Below are 26,709 nucleotides of genomic sequence, written 5' to 3' on the forward strand. Positions count from 1 at the left end.
TTTTGATTTGTCAGCACAGGACTCAGACCTCGGGTTCAAAAGTCATAAAAGTAAAAGATTTTTAGGAAATTTTGTATGTCTGGTGGATGCAGAAATGGAAATAGAAAACAACCTTGCACAAACATTCACTACAAGTTTGAATAAAATGTTGACAAAGATCCTTTGGAAGCATAGAATGTAACCAAGGAAAGTAACAGAAGGCTCAGTTTCATAAGAGGTAAAGAAAACATCCCAAATTCTTGATTCCAAAGGACCAGAAAATACAGTAACACTGAGTCCAGGTACTGGGAGACTTTTTGGGGCTGTCAAATGGCACTTAAAAGATGTTGTTATGATAGATGATAAAACCTTTACAGAGATACTTTGAAAGAAAAAAAATGCAACCAAGTAACATTTTAGCAGACTTGGTTTGAGTTTGTTTATAAGAGGTAATGAAACGTGCAATGACCCTTTATGCCCCCTAGCACAGGCTTAGGCAAATGTATGAAAATACTTTTAAAAACACATGAAAACATGATTTATAACTCAACTAGGCTGAAGGCTTACATGTGGTTTGTTTAGATCATGCAGTGTTTGATGTCTTTACATGTTACTCTCTCGTGGCAAGCTTCTCAGTTTTGTTATATCTTGTCTTTATCATCAATAAACCTCACATAAGAATTGGTCTAGGTAACACATGGTAAAAGATTAGGTACTACAAAGGTCAGGGTAACTGAGGTACCCTGCTGATATAATGGTGGTTAAGATTTTATGGCCCTGTTCTCAGCTTCATTGTGTCATTTTAACTACTGCCTCTGTTATTATTATTATTATTATACCAGATTTATATAGCGCCCTTTTCATGATAAACACGTTCAAAGGCGCTTTACATATAGCAAACGCAGCCACACAGGGCGCAAAATTCATCCTCTACTAGTACAGACACAGAGCGATCTGACCAGAGGGACAGAGTGAGATAAAGCCTCCAGAACAGATAAATAGAAATCCTTTTTAGCTCATCTGAGCAATGCTCAGGCGAGTTTTTCTGATCACTCGATGTCCGGCGTCTGTCGTCTGTCTGTCTGTCTGTCGTCTGTCAACATTTAGCTTGTGTATGCGATAGAGGTTGTATTTTTCAACTGATCTTCATGATATTTGGTCAGAATGATAATCTTGATGAAATCTAGGCCGAGTTCGAAAATGGGTCATCTGGGGTCAAAAACTAGGTCACTAGGTCAAATCAAAGAAAAACCTTGTGTATGCGATAGAGGCTGTTATTTTCAATTGAGGTTCATGAATTTTGGTCAAAGTGATTACCTTGATGAAATCTAGGCTGAGTTTAAAAATGGGTCATCTGGGTTCAAAAACTAGGTCACTAGGTCAAATCAAAGAAAAATCTTGTGTATGCGATAGAGGCTGTATTTTTCAATTGATATTTATGAAATTATGTCAGAATGATTATCTTGATCAAATCTAGGTCAGTTTTTGAAAATGGGTCATCTAGGGTCAAAAACTAGGTCACTAGGTCAAATCAAAGAAAAACCTTGTGTGTGCGATAGAGGCTGTATTTTTCAATTGATCTTCATGACATTTGGTCAGAATGATTGCATTGATGAACTATAGGTCAAATTTGAATATGGGTCATCTGGGGTCAAAAACTAGGTCACTAGGTCAAATCTAAGAAAAACATTGTGTATGCGATAGAGGCTATATTTTTCGATTGATCTTCCTGAAATTAAGTCAGAATGATTGCCTTGATGAAATCTCTTTGTTGAGTTTGAATATGGATCATCTGAGGTCAAAAACTAAAATTAAAATTAAAGAAAAACCTTATGTATGCGATAGAGGCTGTATTTTTCGATTGATATTCGTGAAATTTCCTTAGAATGATTGCCTTAATTAAATCTATGTTGAGTTTGATTATGGGTCATCGGACTCAAAAAGTAGGTCAATAGGTCAAATCAAAGAAAACCCTTCTGTATGCGATAGAGGCTGTATTTTTCAATTAATCTTCATGAAATTTGGTCAGAATGATTGCCTTGATGTAATCTAGGTCAAGTTTAATTATGGGTCATCTGGGTCAAAAAGTAGGTCACTAGGTTAAATCAAAGAAAAACCCTGTGTATGCGATAGCAGCTGTATTTTTCAACTGATCTTCATGAAATTTTGTCAGAATGATAGCATTGATGAAATCTAGGTCAAGTTCAAATATGAGTCATCTGGGTTTAAAAACTAGGTCACTAAGTCAAAGCAAGGAAAAACCTTGTGTATGCAATAGGGACTGCATTTTACACTGGATTTCATAAAATTTGGTCAGAATGGTTGGCTTGATGAAATCTAGGTCAAGTTCGAATATGGGTAGTCTGGGGTCAAAAACTAGGTCACTAGGTCAAATCAAAGAAAATACTTATTTATACTCAAGATTTTTGCTCCAGTTTTAATGATAATTGGTCAGAATATTTTTTTCCTTGAAATCATTAGGTCAAACATGTTTACACTAGCTGTTATGGTGTGTTTCTCAGGTGAGTGACCTAGGGCCATCTTGGCCCTCTTGTTTAGATACAGACTTGTCCGGCTAACTTAGCCTAGCTCTTTGCGAATAGACAGTCTGGTTCTTTAATGTGCCCGGTGTATAGCACCGATACAGGCGAAGCCGTCTTTCCTGGGAAGAACCAGTACAGGCCTCTAAGTTAGGTGGGAGACACTCAAGAGCATCTCAGAAATTTCCAGTGCCTGGACCGGGATTCGAACCTCGGACCTCTGGATTGACAGTCAAGCGTGTTACCACTAGACCACTGGCCCACCTCTGTTACCATTAAACTCCACATGGGGACTTTTCTTAGTGTAAGGGAAGACTGCTGATGGTTCGGGAACCTTTAAGGTCAGGGTAATTTGTGATAGTTTCTCCAACCTGTTCTGTATAGTGTGTCTGCTATGAATCTACCAAATTCCAGAATATAAATACTACACACAGTTTAATGATACAGTGTGTCATGATATAAACTCAAGGTCATAAGGTCATGGTAGTGCTAGTGTCTAGTGACATTGTGCATCTGGGGTGTCTTGTATGCATTGTAGTGTGCCTTTTCCATTGCACCCTCATCCCCTTATAATTTTCTCAATAGAAAAAATAGTAACAATATGGATATAAACTTTACAGTGGAGTATTTATGCAACCTGTGGGTAGCCAAGCCAAAAAAAGGTCTTAAGCTGACGTTTTAGTCATACCTGTTCATACCAATATAATGTCATTTGTTTAAAAAATGTTGCCCGTTTCAGGTTCACAAAAGTTTACAGCGTATCAGAGAGAGGAAGTTAGCACAGTTTATACCATGGGGACCAGCCAGCATACAGGTGGCGCTTTCTAGAAAATCTCCATATATACCGTCTGCTCACAGAGTCAGTGGTCTGATGTTAGCCAATCATACAAGCATTTCTACTGTAAGTGGTCAATATGTTAGAAAACCTAGGGTCTTAACAATCCTGACATTGTGTTGTTACTTGAGAAAAGATGAAAAAAGGAAATTTTCATTTAAGATTTTTATAGGTGTTTTTAACAATGTTGGTGTGATGTTTAGAAATCTTTTTGTCCTGTCCATCAATCACTGTTAACACTTTTCTTACATGAATATGGAATACTTGCTTGGCCACATTATGAGTGACATAAGAAGAAAATGTCATTTAATTGTAGTAAACTAGTTTGTTTTAGCGAAAAAAGGCTAATTAGGGCAAAGTCCATCTGTCTCTGTTACACTTACTAAACTATGTTAATACTAGTCCACTATATGAAGAAAATGCCATTTACTATAGTAAATTAGTTATAACTGGTGAAAATTCTAGAACTTTGTTAGGTAATATGGCTGAAATAGCTATTGAAAATAACGCTGAACACCACAAAAAAATCATTTTAAAAAAAGTAACAAAATGAAACTATGTCTGTATTAAAATGAAACCTAATTTGTTTGTAGCTGTTTGGTAGAACGTTACAACAATATGACAAGTTGAGAAAACGTGAAGCATTTTTGGATCAGTTCAAGAAAGAAAATATGTTTAAAGACAATTTGGATGAGTTTGATGATTCAAGAGAATCGCTCCAGCAACTGGTGGATGAATACGCTGCTGCTACCAAGCCGGACTACTTGTCATGGGGCGCACACAAGGTACATTTATGAAGATCATTTTAAGAACTACTTTTCCAAGGCATAGTAAAGGTTTAGTTTTCGGAACCCACTTTAAATTTGTAATCTAACTTTCTAAATAAAATATTTCATTTTGATGCATTTGCTTTGGTTATGCTTGAATATTACTAAATTTAAAGCTCAAATCTTTTGTTGATCTTGTTTAATCTGAAATGTTTATTTCATATTCTAGGCTGGTGGTGGTGAACAGCTTTAACAAGACAAAAATCAAAAGTGCTCAGAGGAATTTGGTACATACAGCAAACAATATCAGCTTGTGTTACTGCAAAGTTTGTGAGAAGAAAACATTTCTGACAATTGAGAAATGATAGTTTCAGCTATTCAAGCTGGTCAATGTAAATTGTACAGTGCTATAAACTGAACATCTGGGGAAAGTTTGCAAGGAGTTACTAATGATATTTGAACTTTTATTATTCAACTTGCATCGACAACAGACAAAGTGCTATTGTTGTCTTCATGATCTGTGATTAATTTATATCATGCTAATATAAATTTGACATAATTCGTCTTGGTTGTTTTTTTGAATGATTAATCTGGCTCCAACTTACAGAAATGTATCACAAGGAATTGAACTTATGCATGTATATTTTGCCTGAAATGTATCACAAGGAATTGAACTTATGCATGTATATTTTGCCTGAAATGTATCACAAGGAATTGAACTTATGCATGTATATTTTGCCTGAAATGTATCACAAGGAATTGAACTTATGCATGTATATTTTGCCTGAAATGTATCACAAGGAATTGAACTAATGCATGTATATTTTGCCTGATTTAGTTAGTCCAGTGAATAAGCTATAACATGCCCATTGTATATAACATGCGATAAAAAAAAAAGAAGAAAAATGTCATTTAAAAGAAAAAGTTTGAAGGTAAAATTGCTCAATGTAATGGTTTATTTATAAGACTAGATTTAGTTATGACCCTTTGAGATTTTACTAAGTAATGTACACTTTATTGCACAGCAAAAATCAAGTTCTTGTAATTTTATGTGTAATTTTGACAAACAAAACACATCTTAGCATGAAGCATTGGTTTATTGGTCAAGGTGTCAGCCACTCATCTATAGAGGTCATGCGTTTCCATCCAACTGGGCGACAACTGCATGTTCCATGACGCCAGCTTTTTCCAAAGAAACGAACTCGGGCAATACAGAAAATTTTTAATCTTCCATGTCATGTTTTAACTGCCTCTTTTTTAGCTCACCTGTCACAAAGTGACAAGGTGAGCTTTTGTGATCGCGCGGTGTCCGTCGTCCGTCCGTAAACTTTTGCTTGTGACCACTCTAGAGGTCACATTTTTCATGGGATCTTTATGAAAGTTGGTCAGATATTCATCTTGATGATATCTAGGTCAAGTTCGAAACTGGGTCACGTGCCCTCAAAAACTAGGTCAGTAGGTCTAAAAATAGAAAAACCTTGTGACCTCTCTAGAGGCTATATATTTCATGAGATCTTCATGAAAATTGGTCAGAATGTTCACCTTGATATGATATCTAGGTCAAGTTCGAAACTGGGTCACGTGCCATCAAAAACTAGGTCAGTAGGTCTAAAAATAGAAAAACCTTGTGACCTCTCTAAAGGCCATATTTTTCATGGGATCTGTATGAAAGTTGGTCTGAATGTTCATCTTGATGATATCTAGATCAAATTCGAAACTGGGTCACGTGCGGTCAAAAACTAGGTCAGTAGGTCTAAAAATAGAAAAAACTTTGTGCTCTCTCTAGAGGCCATATATTTCATGAGATCTTCATGAAAATTGGTCAGAATGTTCACCTTGATGATATCTAGGTCAGGTTCGAAAGTGGGTCACGTGCCTTCAAAAACTAGGTCAGTAGGTCAAATAATAGAAAAACCTTGTGACCTCTCTAGAGGCCATATTTTTCATGGGATCTGTATGAAATTTGGTCTGAATGTTCATCTTGATGATATCTAGACCAAGTTCAAAAGTGGGTCACGTGCCATCAAAAACTAGGTCAGTAGGTCAAATAATAGAAAAACCTTGTGACCTCTCTAAAGGCCATATTTTTCATGGGATTTGTATGAAAATTGGTCTGAATTTTCATCTTGATGATATCTAGGTCAAGTTCGAAACAGGGTCATGTGCGGTCAAAAACCAGGTCAGGAGGTCTAAAAATAGAAAAACCTTGTGACCTCTCTAGAGGCCATACTTGTGAATGTATCTCCATAAAAATTGGTCAGAAAGTCACCTTGATGATATCTAGGTCCAGTTTGAAACTGGGTCACGTGCCATAAAAAACTAGGTCAGTAGGTCAAATAATAAAAAAACCTTGTGACCTCTCTAGAGGCCATACTTTTCATGGGATCTGTATTAAAGTTGGTCTGAATGTTCATCTTGATGATATCTAGGTCAAGTTTGAAACTGGGTCAACTGCGGTCAAAAACTAGGTCAGTAGGTCTAAAATTATTAAAATCTTTTGACCTCTCTAGAGGCCATATTTTTCAATGGATCTTCATGAAAATTGATCTGAATGTTCACCTTGATGATTTCTAGGTCAGTTTCGAAACTGGGTCACATGCATCAAAAACTAGGCCAGTAGGTATAAAAATAGAAAAACCTTGTGACCTCTCTAGAGGCCATATTTTTCATGAGATCTTCATGAAAATTAGTGAGAATGTTCACTTTGGTGATATCTAAATAAAATTCAAAACAGGGTCACGTACCTTCGAAAACTAGGTCAATAGGTCAAATAATAGAGAAACCTTGTGACCTCTCTAGAGACCATACTTTTCAATGGATCTTCATGAAAATTGGTCAGAATTTTTATCTTGATAATATCTAGGTCAAGTTCAAAACTTGGTCACATGAGCTCAAAAACTAGGTCACTATGTCAAATAATAGAAAAAACGACGTCATACTCAAAATTGGGTCATGTGGGAAGAGGTGAGCGATTCAGGACCATCATGGTCCTCTTGTTTATATCTCTCAATGTAGATGATGACATGGGACAACAGTCTAAACAGTAAAATCCATATAGCCACAGAGCATCAAATAAATAATTAGAATTTCTAAGCATAGAATATTACCGACAGTAATGCACCTTGTAACATACGATTTGGGTGATGATGTGAAACAACTGTTTTAAGCTTCAATCAAATTGTTTTAAGTAATAACTGAGACAGAGTGAAAGTGCATCAAAACTAACCTAAAATTCTTGGTAAATGGCATACTAACTGCCTATTAGCTTTGTATCTAGAAATATGCACAGGTTCTGCAGCGAAAATATTGTGCGACTTCAGGATCGCAATATATTTCTCTTAAAGAGCAGCTATGTATTTCTCGATGCAAAACTAATAATCTTTTTATTGTGCCCCCAGCATCTACTGAGTGATTGTCCTGTCCGTCCGTATGTCCATCCATACGAGGTTAACCAAATGGGACCGTTTCGTCTAGCATCAATACCCCTAACTAGAATGACTTGATACTAATGCAGATGTAACCCGTGACCATTCCTCATCTTCAGATATCACCTGACCTCAGTTTGACCTTGAACTTGATCTCGTTTTGGACTTAGGTTGCTTTGTATCGACAAGGATGCCACCGGCCACATCAAGCGTTTATTGAATGCAACTGCTTGTTTCATAAATATTTACACATACTGCTATTTAAAAAAATGTTATAATTTTGGTCAGCTTAAAGTGGTTAATCAGATTTTGGTCAACTAACTTAAAAACTAATCATTTACACTTACCTGTGTTCATGGAGTTCTTAATACATGTCAGATTTTCATTGAAATTATTTCTAAAACTTAATTTCCCTATCCTGGTTACCCAACCAAGATGCATGGCATTATTTTATTTCATAAACATATTTTGTCTGAGGAATATAAGCACTACTGTATCAAATTTGTCAAAGATTTTCATTGACAAGTGTATATTCTGCCAAAATTCATTAGAAATGCAAGTTTGTAAAATTATTGTTACCTCCCTTTGCCTATACTATATATAAATTGTTTTATATTAAAGGGAGATAATTACAAATTTCCTGAAAAGTAATAAAATACACATTTCAAGTAGGAATCTTAATTAATTAATTAATGGAGGATGAAAACAAGCATGCAATAACTCGTGCTATAGATGTTTTTACAGAGAGCTACCTCCTTAGCAACTGCAGACAATTTTCGCACATGCACGCTCTATGTAAGGCATAAAAACATGACTGCACACTTTAAATTACATTAGAGTTATATTGCATTTCAATCGATTCGATCAATAATGAGTCTGTTTAATAGGAAGTATCCACTGCAAGACAAAGGAAAATATATGTAGACAGCTGATATACTTTAACTTATGCTCATTATCATAGATGATTTGGATTCATAATGAACAGCCAATAAGCTATTTTTCAGCAGTTTTGGTCCCGACAAATTTAGGTGAAGAAAAATGAAAAAAAAAAAAAAAAAAGATATTTTCCATAATTTAAAAAAGTTTTTGTTTGATTTCCTAACATGATCTCACAGAATTTACCACCTGTCGCAATTAGCTTACATGATACTTGTAATATAATTAAAAGTTGAAGTAGAAAATAAAATGTTCAATTAACAAAGTCTGGCCTTTGATTTTATATCCAGTTACACCCAAACGGGGATTAATTCATTCCGTATTCAAAAAAACTTTGAATTTTGAAGTTTTTATTTGACAATATCAAAGTGGTTTGGATTGTTAATGCAACGGTCAGATTTAAATAGAGAAGGGGTGGGTAGTGGAGAGAGGTGTCCTACAGTTCCATTCTTTATCTGTTGCTAGATGATGTTCTATTTTCTTTGCGGAATTCAAGTTACCATATTTATTCTATTAATCAACAGGTGATGATTTCTGCGCACAATACATTTTCTATATGAAAATGATCCAGCATGTAAACATTAGAGATAAAACAAGAGCTGCCAAAGGACAGCAACGCTCAACTATTGAACAGCTTTTTCAGATGAATGAAAATAAAAGTTGAACAAGAGCTGTCCATAAGACAGCGCGCTCGACTTTTCTCAGTGCTTGACTCTGAATTAGAGCTTTGCCAGTAAAAAAAAAAAATCTAAGTTAAAAAGGGACATAACTCCGTCAAAATTCAAACCAGTTATGGGAATTGTGTCTCCTGGTGTAGACTTTGATAGTAAATAACTATTTTGAGTTTCAAGTCAAAAGCTTTAATAGTAACAGAGATATTTGACTTTATCAAAAATTTTAACAAAAAAATTCAAAGTAAAAAAGGGACATAATTCTGTCAAAATTCAAATCAGAATTATGTGGATTGTTTCCCCTGGTGTAGACTTTGATAGTAAATAACTATTTTAAGTTTCAAGTCAATAGCTTTGACAGTAACAGAGATATTTTACTTTATCCAAAACTTTAAACAAAAAAATTCAAAGTTAAAAAGGGGCATAATTCTGTCAAAATTCAAATCAGAGTTATGGGGATTGTTTCTCCTGGTGTAGACTTTGATAGTAAATAACTATTTTAAGTTTTAAGTCAATAGCTTTGATAGTAACAGAGATATTTGACTTTATCAAAAACTTTAACCAATGCCGACGCCGGGACAAATACAAGAGGTCTACTTTTTCTTCGAAAAGTCGAGCTAAAAAGGGGCATAATTTTGTAAAATAGCAAAGTAGAGTTATGAAACCCATGTATTGCAAGTCAGATCATGACAAGTGTGTGAAGTTTCAAGCCATTCTCATCAGTGTGTACTGAGAAACCAGCTTACATACAAAAACTGCCAAGTCAAAAAAGGGGCATAATTTCGTAAAATTGCAAAGTAGAGTTATGAAACCTGTGCACTGCAAGTCAGGTCATGACAGTGAACAAGTGTGTGAAGTTTCAATTCATTCCCATTAGTGGGTACTGAGATACCAGCTTACATACAAAAACTTAACCAAAAATTGCTAAGTCGAAAAAGGGGCATAACTTGGTAAAAATGCAAAGTAGAGTTACGGAACCTGTGCATGGCATGTCAGATCATGACAGTGAATAAGTGTGTGATGTTTCAACCCATTCCCAGTAGTGGGTACTGAGATATCAGCTTGCATATAAAACCTTAACCAAAAATGTCTTAGTCGAAAAAGGGGCATAATTTTGTGAAAAAGCAAAACAGATTTATGGAACCTGAGCAGTGAAGCAAAATGGATCATGAAATAATAGAGATAAAGTAAAAGTGCATCAAAACATTATCTGAGGGGCAGAGGCGGATGCCAAGGCGGTTAGGATAGCTCTCCATATACATGTATCGTACTTTGTATAGCTGCGCTGTCAAAAAGCAACTTACATTATCAATATTACACTGACTGACCATGCACTGCTTCCACATGGTTTACAAGGCCTCAGAACCACCTACGTAGACTTTAATCAATCTCCTGTATTCAGTAATAGGAGTTTTTCTGACTTCACCATTGGTAAATGTTAAAACAAATTGACTGTAGTTGAACATCTCCCTCTATTGCTAAAGGAAAATATGTAAAATAAAATTTGTCATTTATCATCCAGAAAGGTAGTTGTCAAATTTCATTAATCTTTTATAAAGGGAGACAACTCTGCCAACACACATGGAGTTGTCTTTCTCATACAACTGTTTGTTACACTTCCATTAAGAAGGCATTTGTACTTTTCCAGTACTTGTTTTATCCTATATATTAGGTAAGATGTTGATTAATTACTTAATCAACTTGACTCAATGCAATAGCAGATCACACAACCAAATGTTCTTACTTAATGATGATCTTGTTACTTTCCTAAAATAACATTATGTTTCTGGAGTTTTCTAATTTATAGCTAGTGGAACTTTTCCTACATCTCCGTCAGTCTGTTACTCTCAGCTACATCCAGTAGTTATATGGCAGCGGTTCCTGTAGCTCTATGTATTTTGTGATAATCGAAAAATAGTAAGTGCAAGATATTTGGACAGGACACGTGCATGATCCAAACACAGACAGATTTGTTCAACTTCTATCATTCTTCTGGATTTTGTCTTTTACTTGCTATTTAACGAAATTGATAATTCACATTTAGGTAATTTCACAGACTGACAAATAATTTACAATCTGTCAAACTGGATAATGGTCTTATGTTTACATTATATCAATAATTCTTCAACAGTTAAATGAATCCATGTTGTTTTCCTCTAGGCATTTTTCTATTACCTCTTCATTTAATCAATTGATTTACCCCACCAATATGGATCTACAGCAGTACAAACAAAACCGTCAGAATGTTATACCATGAAAAGGTAGATGTGCCTTTTTATCAGCATTTAGCAGAAGATATAAAAACCTCAAGGAAGTTTTCTCTGCTCCTATAAACATACATTTAGCTGGTTTTAGGAGCTAAATGTTAGTCCTCAGTGATGAATAATGTAGGACATCTGAAATGAAGAATTGGTATCATATAGGTTAAAATCTGATCTCTACACGAAAGACAGTAAGCAAGAATCACACCATCAATGTTAACATTTACCCTGCTAAATTTCTATAATGGACTTGTCCCTCTTTCAATTTGGACATTACCATTGACTGTCTAAAGGGGTGCTTACCAGAAAGATACTGACTGAATGAGGAACAATGCAGATCATGATCAGACCCCACAAATATGCAGGCTGATCATGATCTACACTGGTCATATAGGCAGAATAAATCATGTCCAGCATGATAAGTGTTAATTAAAGGCAAGTTAAAGAACATAAATAAGGTAATAAATGAAAGAATAGGTTACATGGCTTAAAAACTTTTTATAACTAACTGAACTCCTCAGGGAAAACAAGTTTTCTGCAATGTAACAGCTATACAACTGACTTTAGAGATCACTTTCAAAACCCTGGCTTCTGACTGGTTGATTCTGAGCACAAATTAATAATTAGCTGAAGACAAAATTGCGAGTAATTTTCAAACTGGCACCTTGACCCTTTAAGAAGCTAAACTGGAAATTGGCTGCAGTTAATTTATAAAAATATATTTACAACTTCTTGTAAGTTTTCTCCTGAAAACCATTTTATAACTCGAATGACTATTTTCTGGTTATAGTACTTTTCTGAGCAATGCCCAAGTGAAAGTACTGTTAGGTAGAAGAGTTTAAAACTTTTGACCTTGTAGATTTAGTGAAACCTGCTTACACCTGAAACTTGTGTGACACTGACACATACGAATGGGTAACAACAAAACCTATACTAGAGCAATCTCTATTTAAGAAAATTCAAATATTTGAGTTAGAAACAACTAAATTATTTCTGTTTTATTTAAACCAATATAGTCTTAAGACAAGTATTTTGTCACAGACAGCCAAGGCAGCAGCTCCTTTTCCCTCTGCTTTTTCGAGGACTTGGGACCTCCAGATTTTAAGTTTGTCATTGCTCTGACTGACATTTTTACATCAGTTTTTTTTCCATTTCTATCCACTCCTCATTTAAAGCTAAATATAAACAGTCTTAATCAAGCAATTTTAGACAACTTTAAAATCAGGTAGCATTAGAAAAGAGTCACTTTTCCCCCCCAAATTGTGTTTATTTATTTTGTTAGTTTTTTATTATTTTATTCTATATTTTACATTATTTTATTTATTGTGGAAAACTGATGAAATAATTCACCCACTTGATAGTTTGAAATCCACATAGTTAAAGAATAATTAAATGTGATTTTTTGTGTTTTTGTCTGAGTTTAATTTTTGCCCTTGTGAATCTTTCCTCCATGTGACAGCACATGGACAATAACTGTAAAATGAAAAATATTAACTTACTGATATATGTGTCCATGATTTTGGAAGCTGTTGCCAGGCTTGAAGCTGTTGTCAGGCTTTTTGTACATCAACCAAAAACTACATCATCCAAAGACAGTCTTCCTAGGAATTGCCAGGTTTTACCTCAACACAGACCTGAAAGAAATAAAGCATATCATAACATAAGACAATATCTGCCATTTACAAGAATCTTTATCAATGACTCCTTATATAAAGTACAAGTCCATAGTTTGACCTATTGACCAGTAAATAGTTCAGCACTATTTTGCTGAATTTAAGTCAAATTTGATGGAAACAGATATGGTCCTACAAACGACCAAATATCATGGTAAGTCTGTGGCACAACCATACCATAAAGATATAAATGTTTGATACAAATAACACTTGGTAAACTGTATAAGTTATGCATGTTCCAATTAAATTTTTATCTACAAAAATTGCAGAATTTTGAATAAAACTGATCAAAACTACAATTTATCATTCAGTTTTCCTTGGTAGTACACTTTTATTCTGTGCTTAGCTATACATGTATTAAATGTAGTACAGTTTAAAGATAACCAGTTAATCTTATGCTTACATAGAAACTATGGATGTGACTAATATCCATTAGGGATATATCTTTAAACAAAAAAGCCTTGAACATTTAAACATTGTTCCTTACATTCAGTATCACATGTCATAAATTTTTGAAACACATAAACACACTATTTTGTCAGGCTGCAACATACTCAAGTTTTCAAAAGTTTAAGCTAAATCTTAACTATAGATATTTCCTAAATTTGTAACTTTATATACCCACCATCTCATGCTTCTTGTCGGCTCTTTTCATCTGTCAGCTTCATTCTGAACAGCATGTAATCTGTTTGTCCATTCTATTCTGTCCTATATTGTCAAAGGAATTATTGAAATCATCATCCATCCTCATCCACATTTCCCTGAAATATTAAGAATTTAGAATCCCTGAAATAATTAGAGTTTTAGAAAATACTCTCTAAATTTGCAACTATATATACCTACTTGTACACATCTCATCTGATTCTTGTTTACACTTTTCATTTGTAAGTCTCATTCTGACCAGTATGTCATCTGTTTTTCCATTCCATTCTGTCCTGCATCGTCAAAGGAATCATGTGAATCATCATCTCTTCTCATCTGTATTTTACTGAAATAAATGAAAAAATATATAAAATACTCCCTTAATTCACAACTTTATATACCCACCATCTCTTTGTTCTTGTTCACATTTTCATCTGTAAACTTCTTTCTTACCAGGATGTCATCTGCTTGTCCATTCCATTCTCTCCTGTATCATCAAAGGAATCATGCAAATCATCATCCCTACTCATCCTCATTTCTCTGAAATATTAAGAATTTAGAATCCCTGAAATATTAAGAAGTTAGAAAATACTCCCTAAATTTGCAATTATATATACATACCATCTCATATTTCTTTTTTTGCTTTTCATCTGTCAACCTCATTCTGACCGGCATGTCATCGGTTAGTCCATTCCATCCTCTCCTGCACTGTTAATCCCACTCATCCACATATCCCTGAAATATTTAAAACTCAGAAAATACTTCTTTAATTAGCAACATTACATACCCACCATCTCATGGTTCTTGTTTATGCTTTTCATCTGCCAGTCTCATTCTGACCAGCATGTCATTCTGTTTGTCCATTCCATTCTCTTCTTTATTATCAAAGGAATCATGCGAATCATCATCCCTACTCATCCATATTTCCCTGAAATAATCAAAATATAGAAAATACTGGCTAAATTTGCAAATACATATACCCACCATCTCATGGTTCTTGTTCACATTTTCATCTGTAAGCTTCTTCCTGACCAGCATGTCATCTGTTAGCCCATTCCATTCTCTCCTGCACTGTTAATCCCTCTCATCCACATATCCCTGAAATATTTAAAACTCAGAAAATACTTCTTTAATTTGCAACATTATATACCCACCATCTCATGGTTCTTGTTCACATTTTCATCTGTATAAGCTTCTTTCTTACCAGTATGTCACCTGTTTGTCCATTTCATTCTCTCCTGTATCATCAAAGGAATCATGCAAATCATCATCTCTACTCATCCACATTTCTCTGAAATATTAAGAATTTAGAATCCCTGTAATATTAAGAAGTTAGAAAATACTCCGTAAATTTGCAATTATATATACATACCATCTCATATTTCTTTTTTTGCTTTTTATCTGTCAACCTCACTCTGACCGGCATGTCATCTGTTAGTCCATTCCGTTTTCTTCTGCATTTTTAATCGCCCTCGTCCCTTTTCCCTGAAATATTTCAAACTTAGAAAATACTTCCTTAATTAGCAACATTATATACCCACCATCTGATTGTTCTTGCTTACGCTTTTCACCTGTCAGTCTCATTCTGACCAGCATGTCATTCTGTTTGTCCATTCCATTCTCGTCTTTATTATCAAAGGAATCATGCGAATCATCATCCCTACTCATCCATATTTCCCTGAAATAATCAAAATATAGAAAATACTGGCTAAATTTGCAAATACATATACCCACCATCTCATGGTTCTTGTTCACATTTTCATCTGTAAGCTTCTTTCTGACCAGCATGTCATCTGTTAGTCCATTCCATTCTCTCCTGCACTGTTAATCCCTCTCATCCACATATCCCTGCAATATTTAAAACTCAGAAAATACTTCTTTAATTTGCAACACTATATACCCACCATCTCATGGTTCTTGTTCACATTTTCGTCTGTAAGCTTCTTTCTTACCAGTATGTCACTTGTTTGTCCATTTCATTCTCTCCTGTATCATCAAAGGAATCATGCAAATCATCATCTCTATTCATCCACATTTCTCTGAAATATTAAGAATTTAGAATCCCTGAAATATTAAGAAGTTAGAAAATACTCCCTAAATTTGCAATTATATATACATACCATCTCATATTTCTTTTTTTTTTTTCTTTTCATCTGTCAACCTCACTCTGACCGGCATGTCATCTGTTAGACCATTTCGTTCTCTCCTGCATTTTTAATCGCCCTCGTCCCATTTCCCTGAAATATTTCAAACTTAGAAAATACTCCCTTAATTAGCAACATTATATACCCACCATCTGATTGTTCTTGTTTACACTTTTCACCTGTCAGTCTCATTCTGACCAGCATGTCATCTGTTTGTCCATTCCATTCTGTTCTTTATCATCAAAGGAATCTTGTGAACTATCATCCCTACTCGTCTACATTTCCCTGAAATAATCAAAGTACAGAAAATACTCGCTAAATACCCACCATCTCAGGGTTCTTGTTCACATTTTCATCTGTCATCTGTCAGTTTCATTCTGACCAGTATGTCATCTATTTGTCCATTCCATTCTCTCCTGCACTGTTTATCCCTCTCGTCCACATATCCCTGAAATATTTATAAGTTAGAAAATGCTCCCTAAATTAGCAACATTATATACCAATTATCTCTTTGTTCTTGTTTAAGCTTTTCATCTGTCAGTCTCATTCTGACCTCAATGTCATATGTTTGTCCATTCCATTCTCTCATGTATCGTCAAAGGAATCATGCAAATCATCATCCCTACTCACCCACATTTCTCTGAAATATTAAGAATTTAGAAAATACTCCCTAAATGCATTTATATATACATACCATCTCATAGTTCCTTTTTTGCCTTTCATCTATCAACCTCATTCCAACCAGCATGTCATCTGTTAGTCCATTCCATTCTCCCCTGCACTGTTAATCCCCTTCGTCCCATTTCCCTGAAATATTTCAAAGTTAGAAAATACTCCCTTAACTAGCAACATTATATAACCACCATCTCTTTTCTCTTGCTTACGCTTTTCACCTGTCAGTCTCATTCTTACCAGCATGTCATCTGTTTGTCCATTCCATTCTCTTCTTTATCGTCAAAGGAATCAGGTGAATCATCATCCCTCCCCCACACAGATTTCCCTGAAATATTCAGAATTTAGAAAATATTGTAGAGTACACATTCATAAATAATGGTAACAAAGGGGTGTTGTTAACAATGTTATACTGGGTACTGTAATATTTGTTACTTCAAGATTAACTTCATGAGTAAAATATCCCATAGTAATTCTTCATGTACATCTTCAGTCTGCTGAAATATCTCAAAAGAAAACTTTGGGGAAAAAAAGACTTATATGCATACCTAAACTTCAGTATTTGTGGCACCTATCATCTATTCTGTCCATGATAGTAGACAAGTGATGTAACAGGTTCTTCCTGAACTTCATGTTCTTCAGATTCTTTACATCTAATAATAATAATATACATATACATAAATTACAATATGATGTTCAAAAACTGCATTTAAAAACAACAAAAGTATTTAGATATAATCAGCAAGAGATTAACAACAAGAGGGTTATGATGACCCTGGATTGCTCACCTGAGTAATATGAGCTACAGGTTTCAAATGTCAAACTGATGATAAAATATTAAGAAAGTCAGTAGGTCACATTCATGGTCAATGAAATTCAGTTTTACGATTTGTGTGCAAAACTGTGTATGTCATCAAAATTTCAAGGCTGTATCTTAAAAAACAAGAAAGTAGGTCAGTAGGTCAAGGTCACAGTCAAGTGACATCATATTACTTGGGGTCATCAGGTAATTATAATTAAACAGTCTTGGAAATAGGATCAAATGATTTTTTAAGTATTTTTCCTATATAACTCACATAATAACTACGTGACCCCAGGGCGGGGTCTCTTTTAACCCAAGGGGCATAATTTGAACAATTTTGGTAGAGGACTACTAGACAATGCATCATACCAAATATCAAAAGCCTATAGGTCGTATGGCTTCAGACAAGAAGATTTTTAAAGCTTTTTCCTATATAAGTCTATATAAAACTGTGGACCCCCAGGGCAGGACCTCTTTTCACCCCTGGGGTACAATTTGAACAATTTTGGTTGAGGACCATAAGGCGATGCTACAAACCAATTATCAAAGGTCTAAGTGTTGTGATTTCAGACAAGAAGATTTTTAAACTTTATAAAAGTCTATGCAAAAATTGGGGCGGGGCCATATTTGACCCTAGGGGGATAATTTGAACAATCTTGGTATACTAGATGATGCTACATACCAAATATCAAAGCCCTAGGCCATGTGGTTTTGTACAAGAAGATTTTCAAAGTTTTCCCTATATAAGTCTATATAAACCATGTGACCCCCGGGGCGTGGCCATATTTGACCCTAAGGGGATAATTTAAATAAGTTTGGTAGAGGACCACTAGATGATGCTACACACCAGATATCAAAGCCCTAGGCCATGTGGTTTTGGACAAGAAGATTTTTAAAGTTTTTCTTTTCGGTTGCCATGGCAACCAGAGTTCTGAATGGAATTCAATTCTTTGAAAAATTTTGAAAGGGGGCCACCCAAGGATCATTCCTGTGAAGTTTGGCGTAATTCTGCCCAGTGGTTTTCAAGAAGATTTTTTTTAGAAATTGTGACGCACGACGGACATGACGCACGACTGGCGATCTACGCCGAACAGACGACGCACGACGGACATCAAGCTTAAAATGGTCTAACTAATTTCAGCTACAAATATTTTAATTCTTGTATTTTTGCTTTAACTTTTAGATCTATTTAGGTATTACTTAGGTAGTTCTGCATGTATGGATCATTTTTTCTACAATGTAGAATTTTTTGCTAGACTGATTTGAAAAAAGTGGATCTCACACAAGTTTTCAGAATGGGAGTCTATGGGAAAATTACAAATTGTTAACACTTTCACAAGTAGAAAATTTAGTATATATACAATGTATATTTCGATGAAATTTCTACAGTCGTAACAAATACATAGCCTATAATATGGTGAATAAAACTGTGCAGGTCTGTGTGCTTGTTTTTAAGATATTTTCTTACACCTATAAATAAATTTGCATCTTTCTAGCTATTAATTATAAGACATAATTTGGAACAATTTAACGTGTAAACCTTTTTCAACATTTTTATATCATATTTTATCTTTAGAATGATAACAACATTGCCATTTTAACAGATTTACTGATAGTTTGGGTCATTTCATAAAATGATTTTTTGTTTCTGCATGTCTAATTCAGGTTTTACATATCGAGGACTGACAGCAAAACTAGTCTATCTGCTTCTATTTCTATATACTTAGACTAGTTTCGCTCTGAGCCCTCAATATTCTGTTTTACTGATAAATGAGCTTACACCATCATCTTTAGTGTTTCAAATGTGCAGAACTACCTTAAGAATAACATGCTTTATCATTCTGCAGTTTCTCAGAAATTTTCATATAGAAATAATGAATTGGCTGCTTTTTTCTAAGTTTTTTGTTACGTTCGATAAAAATAATTCCTGCTATTAAGATGTTTTAGATTAATTTATCCATTCCTGGCTGCCACTTAATAATAGGTTTAAAATACTTCAGAATCTTCATATGGTTATCAAAATCAGTAATTGCTATCATACAGGTTTTCTCTATATACGCTATATGTGATACATGCAACACCCAGTCGAAGTAATGTATCTAGGACACAGCTAGTATGGGTTCATGACCCACATACACTTAAATTTATTACAATGATATTTTTTTTCTGAGAACAAAATGCCAAAAAGTGATTTTGTAATTCTTTTTACCCCTTTGACAATGAGCCATTAGAACACTGGTACTTTTTGACGAAAGACTTAGAGGTATGATTGTAATACCAATTTTTCTCATTACATTAGAGGTCAATGTCATTGAAATACATTGTACAAACATGCATAAAAAACATAACATACCCCCTCCCATAAGGTCCCCGGCCTCCGCTGCTACCTCCGCTGCCTCTACCGCCACTGCACAACCAAACCATCGCCGCATCTTCACCAACACACCCCTCACAACACCACCAAAAACTCGTCTAAGCGCCATCGTACAAGCAAATGATCGATTAGAACTGAACACAAAGTGTGAAAGTAGGCGCGGGAAAACGTGCTTTTATACTTAACATGTGAGGCCCGAAATAGGAAATTTAATCGAAGTATGGTTCGAGTTTGGTTTTCACTGAAAATACATTAAGGCATAGAAAGAGTCTACGGTGGTATGTTAAGGACATGCAATTATTTTTTTAGGATTAAATTATCTTGAGCGATCAACATCTTATCTCGTGCGCACGACATCTTATCTTGAGCGATCAACATCTTATCTCGAGCGATCAACATATTATCTTGAGCGATCAACATCTTATCTTGAGCGATCAACATCTTATTTCGTGCGCACGACATCTTATCTTGAGCGATCAACATCTTATCTCGTGCGCACGACATCTTATCTTGAGCGATCAACATCTTATCTCGAGCGATCAACATATTATCTTGAGCGATCAACATCTTATTTCGTGCGCACGACATCTTTTCTTGAGCGATCAACATCTTATCTCGAGCGATCAACATATTATCTTGAGCGATCAACGTATTATCTTGAGCGATCAACATATTATCTTGAGCGATCAACATCTTATCTTGAGCGATCAACATCTTATCTCGTGCGCACGACATCTTATCTCGAGCGATCAACATATTATCTTGAGCGATCAACATCTTATTTCGTGCGCACGACATCTTATCTTGAGCGATCAACATCTTTTCTCGAGCGATCAACATATTATCTTGAGCGATCAACATATTATCTTGAGCGATCAATATATTATCTCGAGCGATCAACATCTTTTCTCGGTTATCTTATCAATATCTATTAAGGACCTTTGTGTGAATTCAGATCATAAGTAAAAACATACGGCTGCCACCGTTTTTGTTTTTATTTAGATTATACTTATAACCGTTTCACATGTTTGCAGGGTTAGACATTTAAATACGGAAACTGATAAAAAGGCAGCAAAAAATCAGTGATGATGCAAAGAAATAAATTTAAGTCCTTGACAAAAAAATAGTATGTAGGCTTCGCTATGGAAGCCCTGGAGGGACAATTGATTCCCGTACTTCCCACTTCTGACCACTGGCACCAGATCAGAAAGAAAATGCCTCCGTACGTGTTATACCCTACCCCTAGGTATTCTATAAGAACCATGGTCGTGAACGGGAAAATATACTAACCCGTTTCAATCGCGCATTTCATATCTAAAACACGCAGTTGGGTAAATGTGTACTATGGATATCAAACAAGTGGTAATTTATCTTCCATTGTGTACCAGTCACATTTTTCAATACATCTTATCTTAAAAAAACAACGCGTAGTTTATAGTAATTTCAACATTACACAAAAAACTTGCTTGAACTTCCCTGGTGAAGTTCCGTTCTAGATTACAAAACCATTCTGATTGGCTGTTGTAAAAATGTATGTCAATCGTCATTTTACTACACGTGTCCGCTAAAATGTGAAAATGCAGCAAAATGTGCAAAATGAATAAAATATACAGAACAGATGCAGACCAATGTACGATTTCAAATTAAAGATCATATACAAGATGAATTTCATTCATCATTTCGAGTTTTAGTGTAAAACTGTGATTTTTTTAAAATCTGTTTTTGTTTGTTTACGTTTCGCCAAACATGTGCGCACTGCCGTGACCTCTAGACCGGATGTTCATTAGGGAAGTTCAAGCAAGTTTTTTCTGTAACGTTGACGAAAGCATAAAATATGTTGATAATCTCAGCAATATGGAATATTGAGACAATGTGACTGGTGCACGATGGAAGATTAATTATCGCTTGTTCAATATACTAGGTACACATTCACCGAACTGCGCGTTTAAGTTGAGAAATGTACGATTGGAACGGGTTAGTGCACTTTCCCGTTCATGACCATGGTTCTTATAGAATACCTAGGGGTAGGGTATAACACATACGGAGGCATTTTCTTTCTGATCTGGTGCCAGTGCTTCTGACTTCTAACTTTTGCACTTCTCACTTCCAACTTCTTGACTTCCTACTTCCTACTTCTAACTTCCACACTTCTGACTTCTAACTTCCGCACTTTTGACTTCAAACTTCCCGACTTTCGACTTCTGATTTCCAACTTCCACACTTCTTACTTCTGACTTTTGACTTCTTACTTCCTTCTTCAAACTTTCGCACTTTGACTTCTAACTTCCGCACTTCTGACTTCCAGCTTCCTGACTTCATACTTCCGACTTCCAACTTCCACACTTCTTACTTCCGACTTCCAAAAAAGGAAAGTTGGCAGTCAGAAGTGCGGAAGTTGGAAGTCGGAAGTCAGGAAGTTAGAAGTCAGAAGTGTGGAAGTTAGAAGTCAGAAGTGCGATAGTTAGAAGAGGGAAGTAAGAAGTCAAGAAGTCAGAAGTAAGAAGTGTGGAAGTTGGAAATCAGAAGTCGAAAGGCAGGAAGTCAGAAGTGCGGAAGTTAGAAGAGGGAAGTAAGAAGTCAAAAAGTCGGAAGTAAGAAGTGTGGAAGTTGGAAATCAGAAGTCGAAAGGTAGGAAGTTAGAAGTCAGAAGTGCGGAAGTTAGAAGAGGGAAGTAAGAAGTCAAAAAGTTGGAAGTAAGAAGTGTGGAAGTTGGAAATCAGAAGTCGAAAGTCTGGAAGTTAGAAGTGCGGAAGTTAGAAGTCAGAAGTGCGGAAGTTAGAAGAAGGAAGTAAGAAGTCAAGAAGTCGGAAGTAAGAAGTGTGGAAGTTTGAAATCAGAAGTCTAAAGTCGGGAAGTTGGAAGTCAGAAGTGCAGAAGTTAGAAGTAGGAAGTAGGAAGTCAAGAAGTTGGAAGTGAGAAGTGCAAAAGTAAGAAGTCAGAAGTGGGAAGTACGGAAATCAATTGTCCCTCCAGGGCTTCCATACTTCGCCCATATATTAAACGATTTTCCTTGTTTTCCCTTAATTCATACATGCAACTTTTCTGCGCGAATTTATCAGTCGAACTGAAATTTGTTGCTGTTCTAACATGCAGTATGCATCATTGGTTATGTTCATTTGATTTTGAAGATAGGATGACCAATTATATGCATTGCTTTCCCAATTGATGTGATAAACTTGTACATGTACTTGTGGGAAGTTTAAATAACAGCGGAATGGGCGGGACCCTAATTAGCAACTTGTCCGTATGTTTTACTGATGACCTAAATGCACACACAAAGGGCCTTAATATATATAAATAAGATGTCGTGCGCTCGAGATAAGATGTTGATCGCACAAGATAAGATGTTGATCGCTCAAGATAATATGTTGATCGCTCAAGATAATATGTTGATCGCTCGAGATAAGATGTTGATCGCTCAAGATAATATGTTGATCGTTCGAGATAAGATGTTGATCGCTCGAGATAAGATGTCGTGCGCACGAGATAAGATGTTGATCGCTCAAGATAATATGTTGATCGCTCAAGATATGATGTTGATCGCTCGAGATAAGATGCTGATCGCTCAAGATAATATGTTGATCGCTCAAGATAAGATGTTGTGCACACGAGATAATATGTTGATCGCTCGAGATAAGATGTCGTGCGCACGAGATAATATGTTGATCGCTCAAGATAAGATGTCGTGCGCACGAGATAATTTAATCTTTAAAAAAATAACATATGTCCTAAACATACCACCGTACTAGTCAGTTGATTTGTGTGCATTTCAGGAGTGATTTTCAGGGGTGTCTACAAATATTTGACGGGATGCTGTCAATAGCTGACAGGATACTGAGTTATGTTTCATAGAATGTTTAGTCATATTATGCAGCCGACCTATCTAGTTCATGTTTTGTGGCAGATTGGTGGTACTAATCCCCATCCTTCATCCTATTTCCTGGACATCCCCTTTACCTTTAAGCTGGAAAGTCGCCTCCTTTCACATTTAAGCTGTAATGGTCATCAACAGCATGCACTAGCGGAGATCGGCAATCTTGGTCGCAAGAAAACACACATGTATATGCTGGGCTGTTCTGGGACATACTCGGACATGGAATACATTTATCTAAATATACATTGTTTAACACTGAATAGCGAGTGTGACAGGCAGGTACATGGTTGATACTGTTAACTAAGGTGTGTTTTTATTACCGCTTTAATAAAAAATAAAATGAAAAATAAATCATATATAATTTCTTCATGATTTGAAATTCGCCAGACATTTCCGACAGTCAGTTTTGCTAAGCATTTCTTATTTACTCCATATATTTCTAGACAGATTTTTTAAAAAAGTTATGTATTAAATAGAGGATAATTGTTGGTTTCGGTGTAATATCACGTTATAATTTCACCGAGTGGGCACCAAAAGTGATATTTTCACGAGTGGCGCAGCCACGAGTGAAAATAACAACTTTTGGTGTTCACGAGTGAAATTACCGTGATATTACATCGATACCAACAATTTTTCTGTTCATTTTATGTCTAAAACTCTACTTTTGTTGTGTTTATTTCAATAAAATGTCGAAATTTGCGGGAAATTTTATCAGGAAGCATCGCAAAGATGACGTCATTTTAACGACGTCATCGTCATATTGTTTCCGGCTTTCTGTACGCTCGGTAAACTTTTTGACGTTAATCCGGGTATCAGATTTGATAATTTTCACCGAGTGGCCAGTGAGTTTATCAGGATATAATTCACCGTTATATTTCGATAAACCACCGAAAAACATAAAATAAAAAATACTCTTTTTTCAGAACATCATCCAGTGATAAACACCACGGGTGTAACAATGTGCAGCAGCTGTCACGTCGGGACCAATATTACTGCATCGCTCGTCTTTTTAGCATGTGCATGTACCATAGAAAAACATTTGCATGCACATTGTCTTTTTCAAACTGCATTACCAATGAAATCGTATTTTTGTGATTACCTCCCTTTAAATGGACTAGTTTTGGAAAACAGCTAAGTCTTTGTGTATTTTATTTTCACATTTTGGCAATTTCAAGGATGTATGTGCCTAAAGGCATCTATATCTATACAATGCTTCCAAAGTGGTTTTCATACTTTCTGGTATCGCTGTAACTAAAATTGATTTCCAGATCAAAGGGAGGGAATCAGCACTTTTGACGTGCAATGAAGTGTTGTATTCAAACGTATTGCAACACAAGCATGTGGGCAATGCAAACACACTCTTTCTAGTTTCTGCCATCCGTTTGAGTGTAACTGGAACTGACTACTCAATGAATATAGTTCAGTGTTATTGATTAGATATGGTATAAAGAATCATAAATATAAGGGTGTAACCATTATAGATTGGATTAGATTTATTAGTAAATGTTTTTAATAAATGATTTAACCACTTCCGTTTTGAAACTAATAATTTTACTTTTGTTCATTGAGTTACTGTCTGCTTTCAAATTTTATTTCGAAATACGATTCTCGCATTGACGGGCGTCCAAACAGAAATGGGTGGAAAATATCACCTGGACACGCATCAGACAGCAATACAACACGATTGCGTTGAATACAGTTAGAACTCTGATTATGGTTTCAAATAGATCCTTGATTGAATGAACAGTAGCCCGCGGTCAAAATTGACAATTATGCTTTATTTGTCACACACCTTGTTGTATTTTGTGTTTAAGAAAAAGGGTGCACTTGCATACTATTTAGTATTTATTTATCTATTTCAATCTCATCCATTTACATTTTATACACATATACAAACATAGAAATTACACATATCATACAAGTAAATGGTCAATCTATATAGAATTACAAGGGACTATATAAATATAATACTCATACCATAAAATGTAACACTATTAAAATCACAGTAAAGCTATTGCAAGAGTATTGTGTATAAAGTTTTGCCCAATTCGGATTCGGATTCCTTTTGAAAGCTAAGAAAATCTACAGATAGATAGATTTTTAATTTGTACATATTTCTTTTTTTTTTCTTTTCTTGGAATGACAAATAAAGTTCACACACGTCATGGCGTGCATGTGTGTTCTTTATAAAAAAAACTAGCTGATGTTGGAATTTTACACTTCTCTGTACATTAAGAATGAACTCCGGACATAGAATAAGTAAATGTATAGGGAACCTTGATAAAGGTATTTTATTTTCCCTCCACAGAAAAGAACGTTTGTCGGTTGCAACGTATTTGATTTCAAAATACGTAGGCTTACTTCATATTTTCAATTTGTCTGATCTGAAAATCCTCAGATCGATGAAAAGTCTATTGATTACAATTATCCTCCAAACATTATTTCATCATGTCAGGACACCTAGGTTTAACTACATACCAGCTGGATGGATTCCTCGCATGAACAATTCAACGCCCTTTACTTAGCGAGGCTCAAAACGCACACTGGCGAGGGGCAAGTGATTCAAAGTTAACTGAGACATGTTTCGATTTCTTGCATGCCGTTTAAATACAAAGCAATTTATTTTTATTTCCTGATTTCTTCTTTTGATAATTGTTTTCTCCAATATTTCAAAATGTGTCAGGAGTTTGATAATATACAACATGAATAACAGTACTTCTTTTTACCTTATCAAGGCCATTCCATAAATGTGTATAAAAAGAATTTTGCAAAGATTTTATGATGTCATTATTTTGATTTGGCAAACTCATAATAAGGTAATTGATTTTTGGTAAAGCTATTGTTTTTATGACTATATTTCTACCTATTGGACTGATAACCATTTTATTCCAGTGAGCGAAGAGCCTTTTAATTTCTTCAATTGTTGGTAAATAATTAGGATTTGCCATTTTTTGAGGTCATTTGTGAAAGTTACTCCTAGTAATTTAAAACTATGGGACTCCCACTGAAGTCCTAGTCAGTCTGGACAAGGTAAAAACCTGCTATTTTTTAAAAAATCCAATCAGAACAGTTTTTGTTTTATCTATGTTTATTTGAAATCCTGATATTCTTGCA

The 26,709-nt window shown here is 35.2% G+C and overlaps 1 protein-coding gene and 1 long non-coding RNA gene across 2 annotated transcripts in view; one reads left to right on the forward strand and one right to left on the reverse strand.

The window, feature by feature from the left end:
• The window catches only part of LOC123531821 (tubulin gamma-1 chain), a 99,880-nt gene extending 95,200 nt beyond the window's left edge, over positions 1 to 4,680 (forward strand). Inside the window, exons 11-13 of the mRNA XM_053518527.1 lie at positions 3,259 to 3,420; positions 3,948 to 4,139; positions 4,351 to 4,680. Of these exons, the coding sequence (XP_053374502.1) occupies positions 3,259 to 3,420; positions 3,948 to 4,139; positions 4,351 to 4,374 (378 nt within the window). The 3' untranslated portion in view covers positions 4,375 to 4,680. The remainder of the gene's footprint in view (positions 1 to 3,258; positions 3,421 to 3,947; positions 4,140 to 4,350) is intronic.
• A 7,923-nt stretch (positions 4,681 to 12,603) lies between these two features.
• LOC123531237 (uncharacterized) lies at positions 12,604 to 14,874 on the reverse strand. Its single transcript, XR_006682375.2, has 5 exons — positions 14,714 to 14,874; positions 14,351 to 14,464; positions 13,931 to 14,075; positions 13,713 to 13,848; positions 12,604 to 13,048 (listed from the first exon to the last, which is right to left on the reverse strand). It is a non-coding gene; the product is annotated as an uncharacterized LOC123531237 (long non-coding RNA).
• Between the last annotated feature and the right edge of the window lie 11,835 nt (positions 14,875 to 26,709).

The sequence above is a fragment of the Mercenaria mercenaria genome, chromosome 11 (genome assembly GCF_021730395.1).
Source record: "Mercenaria mercenaria strain notata chromosome 11, MADL_Memer_1, whole genome shotgun sequence".
Lineage (NCBI taxonomy): Eukaryota > Metazoa > Mollusca > Bivalvia > Venerida > Veneridae > Mercenaria > Mercenaria mercenaria.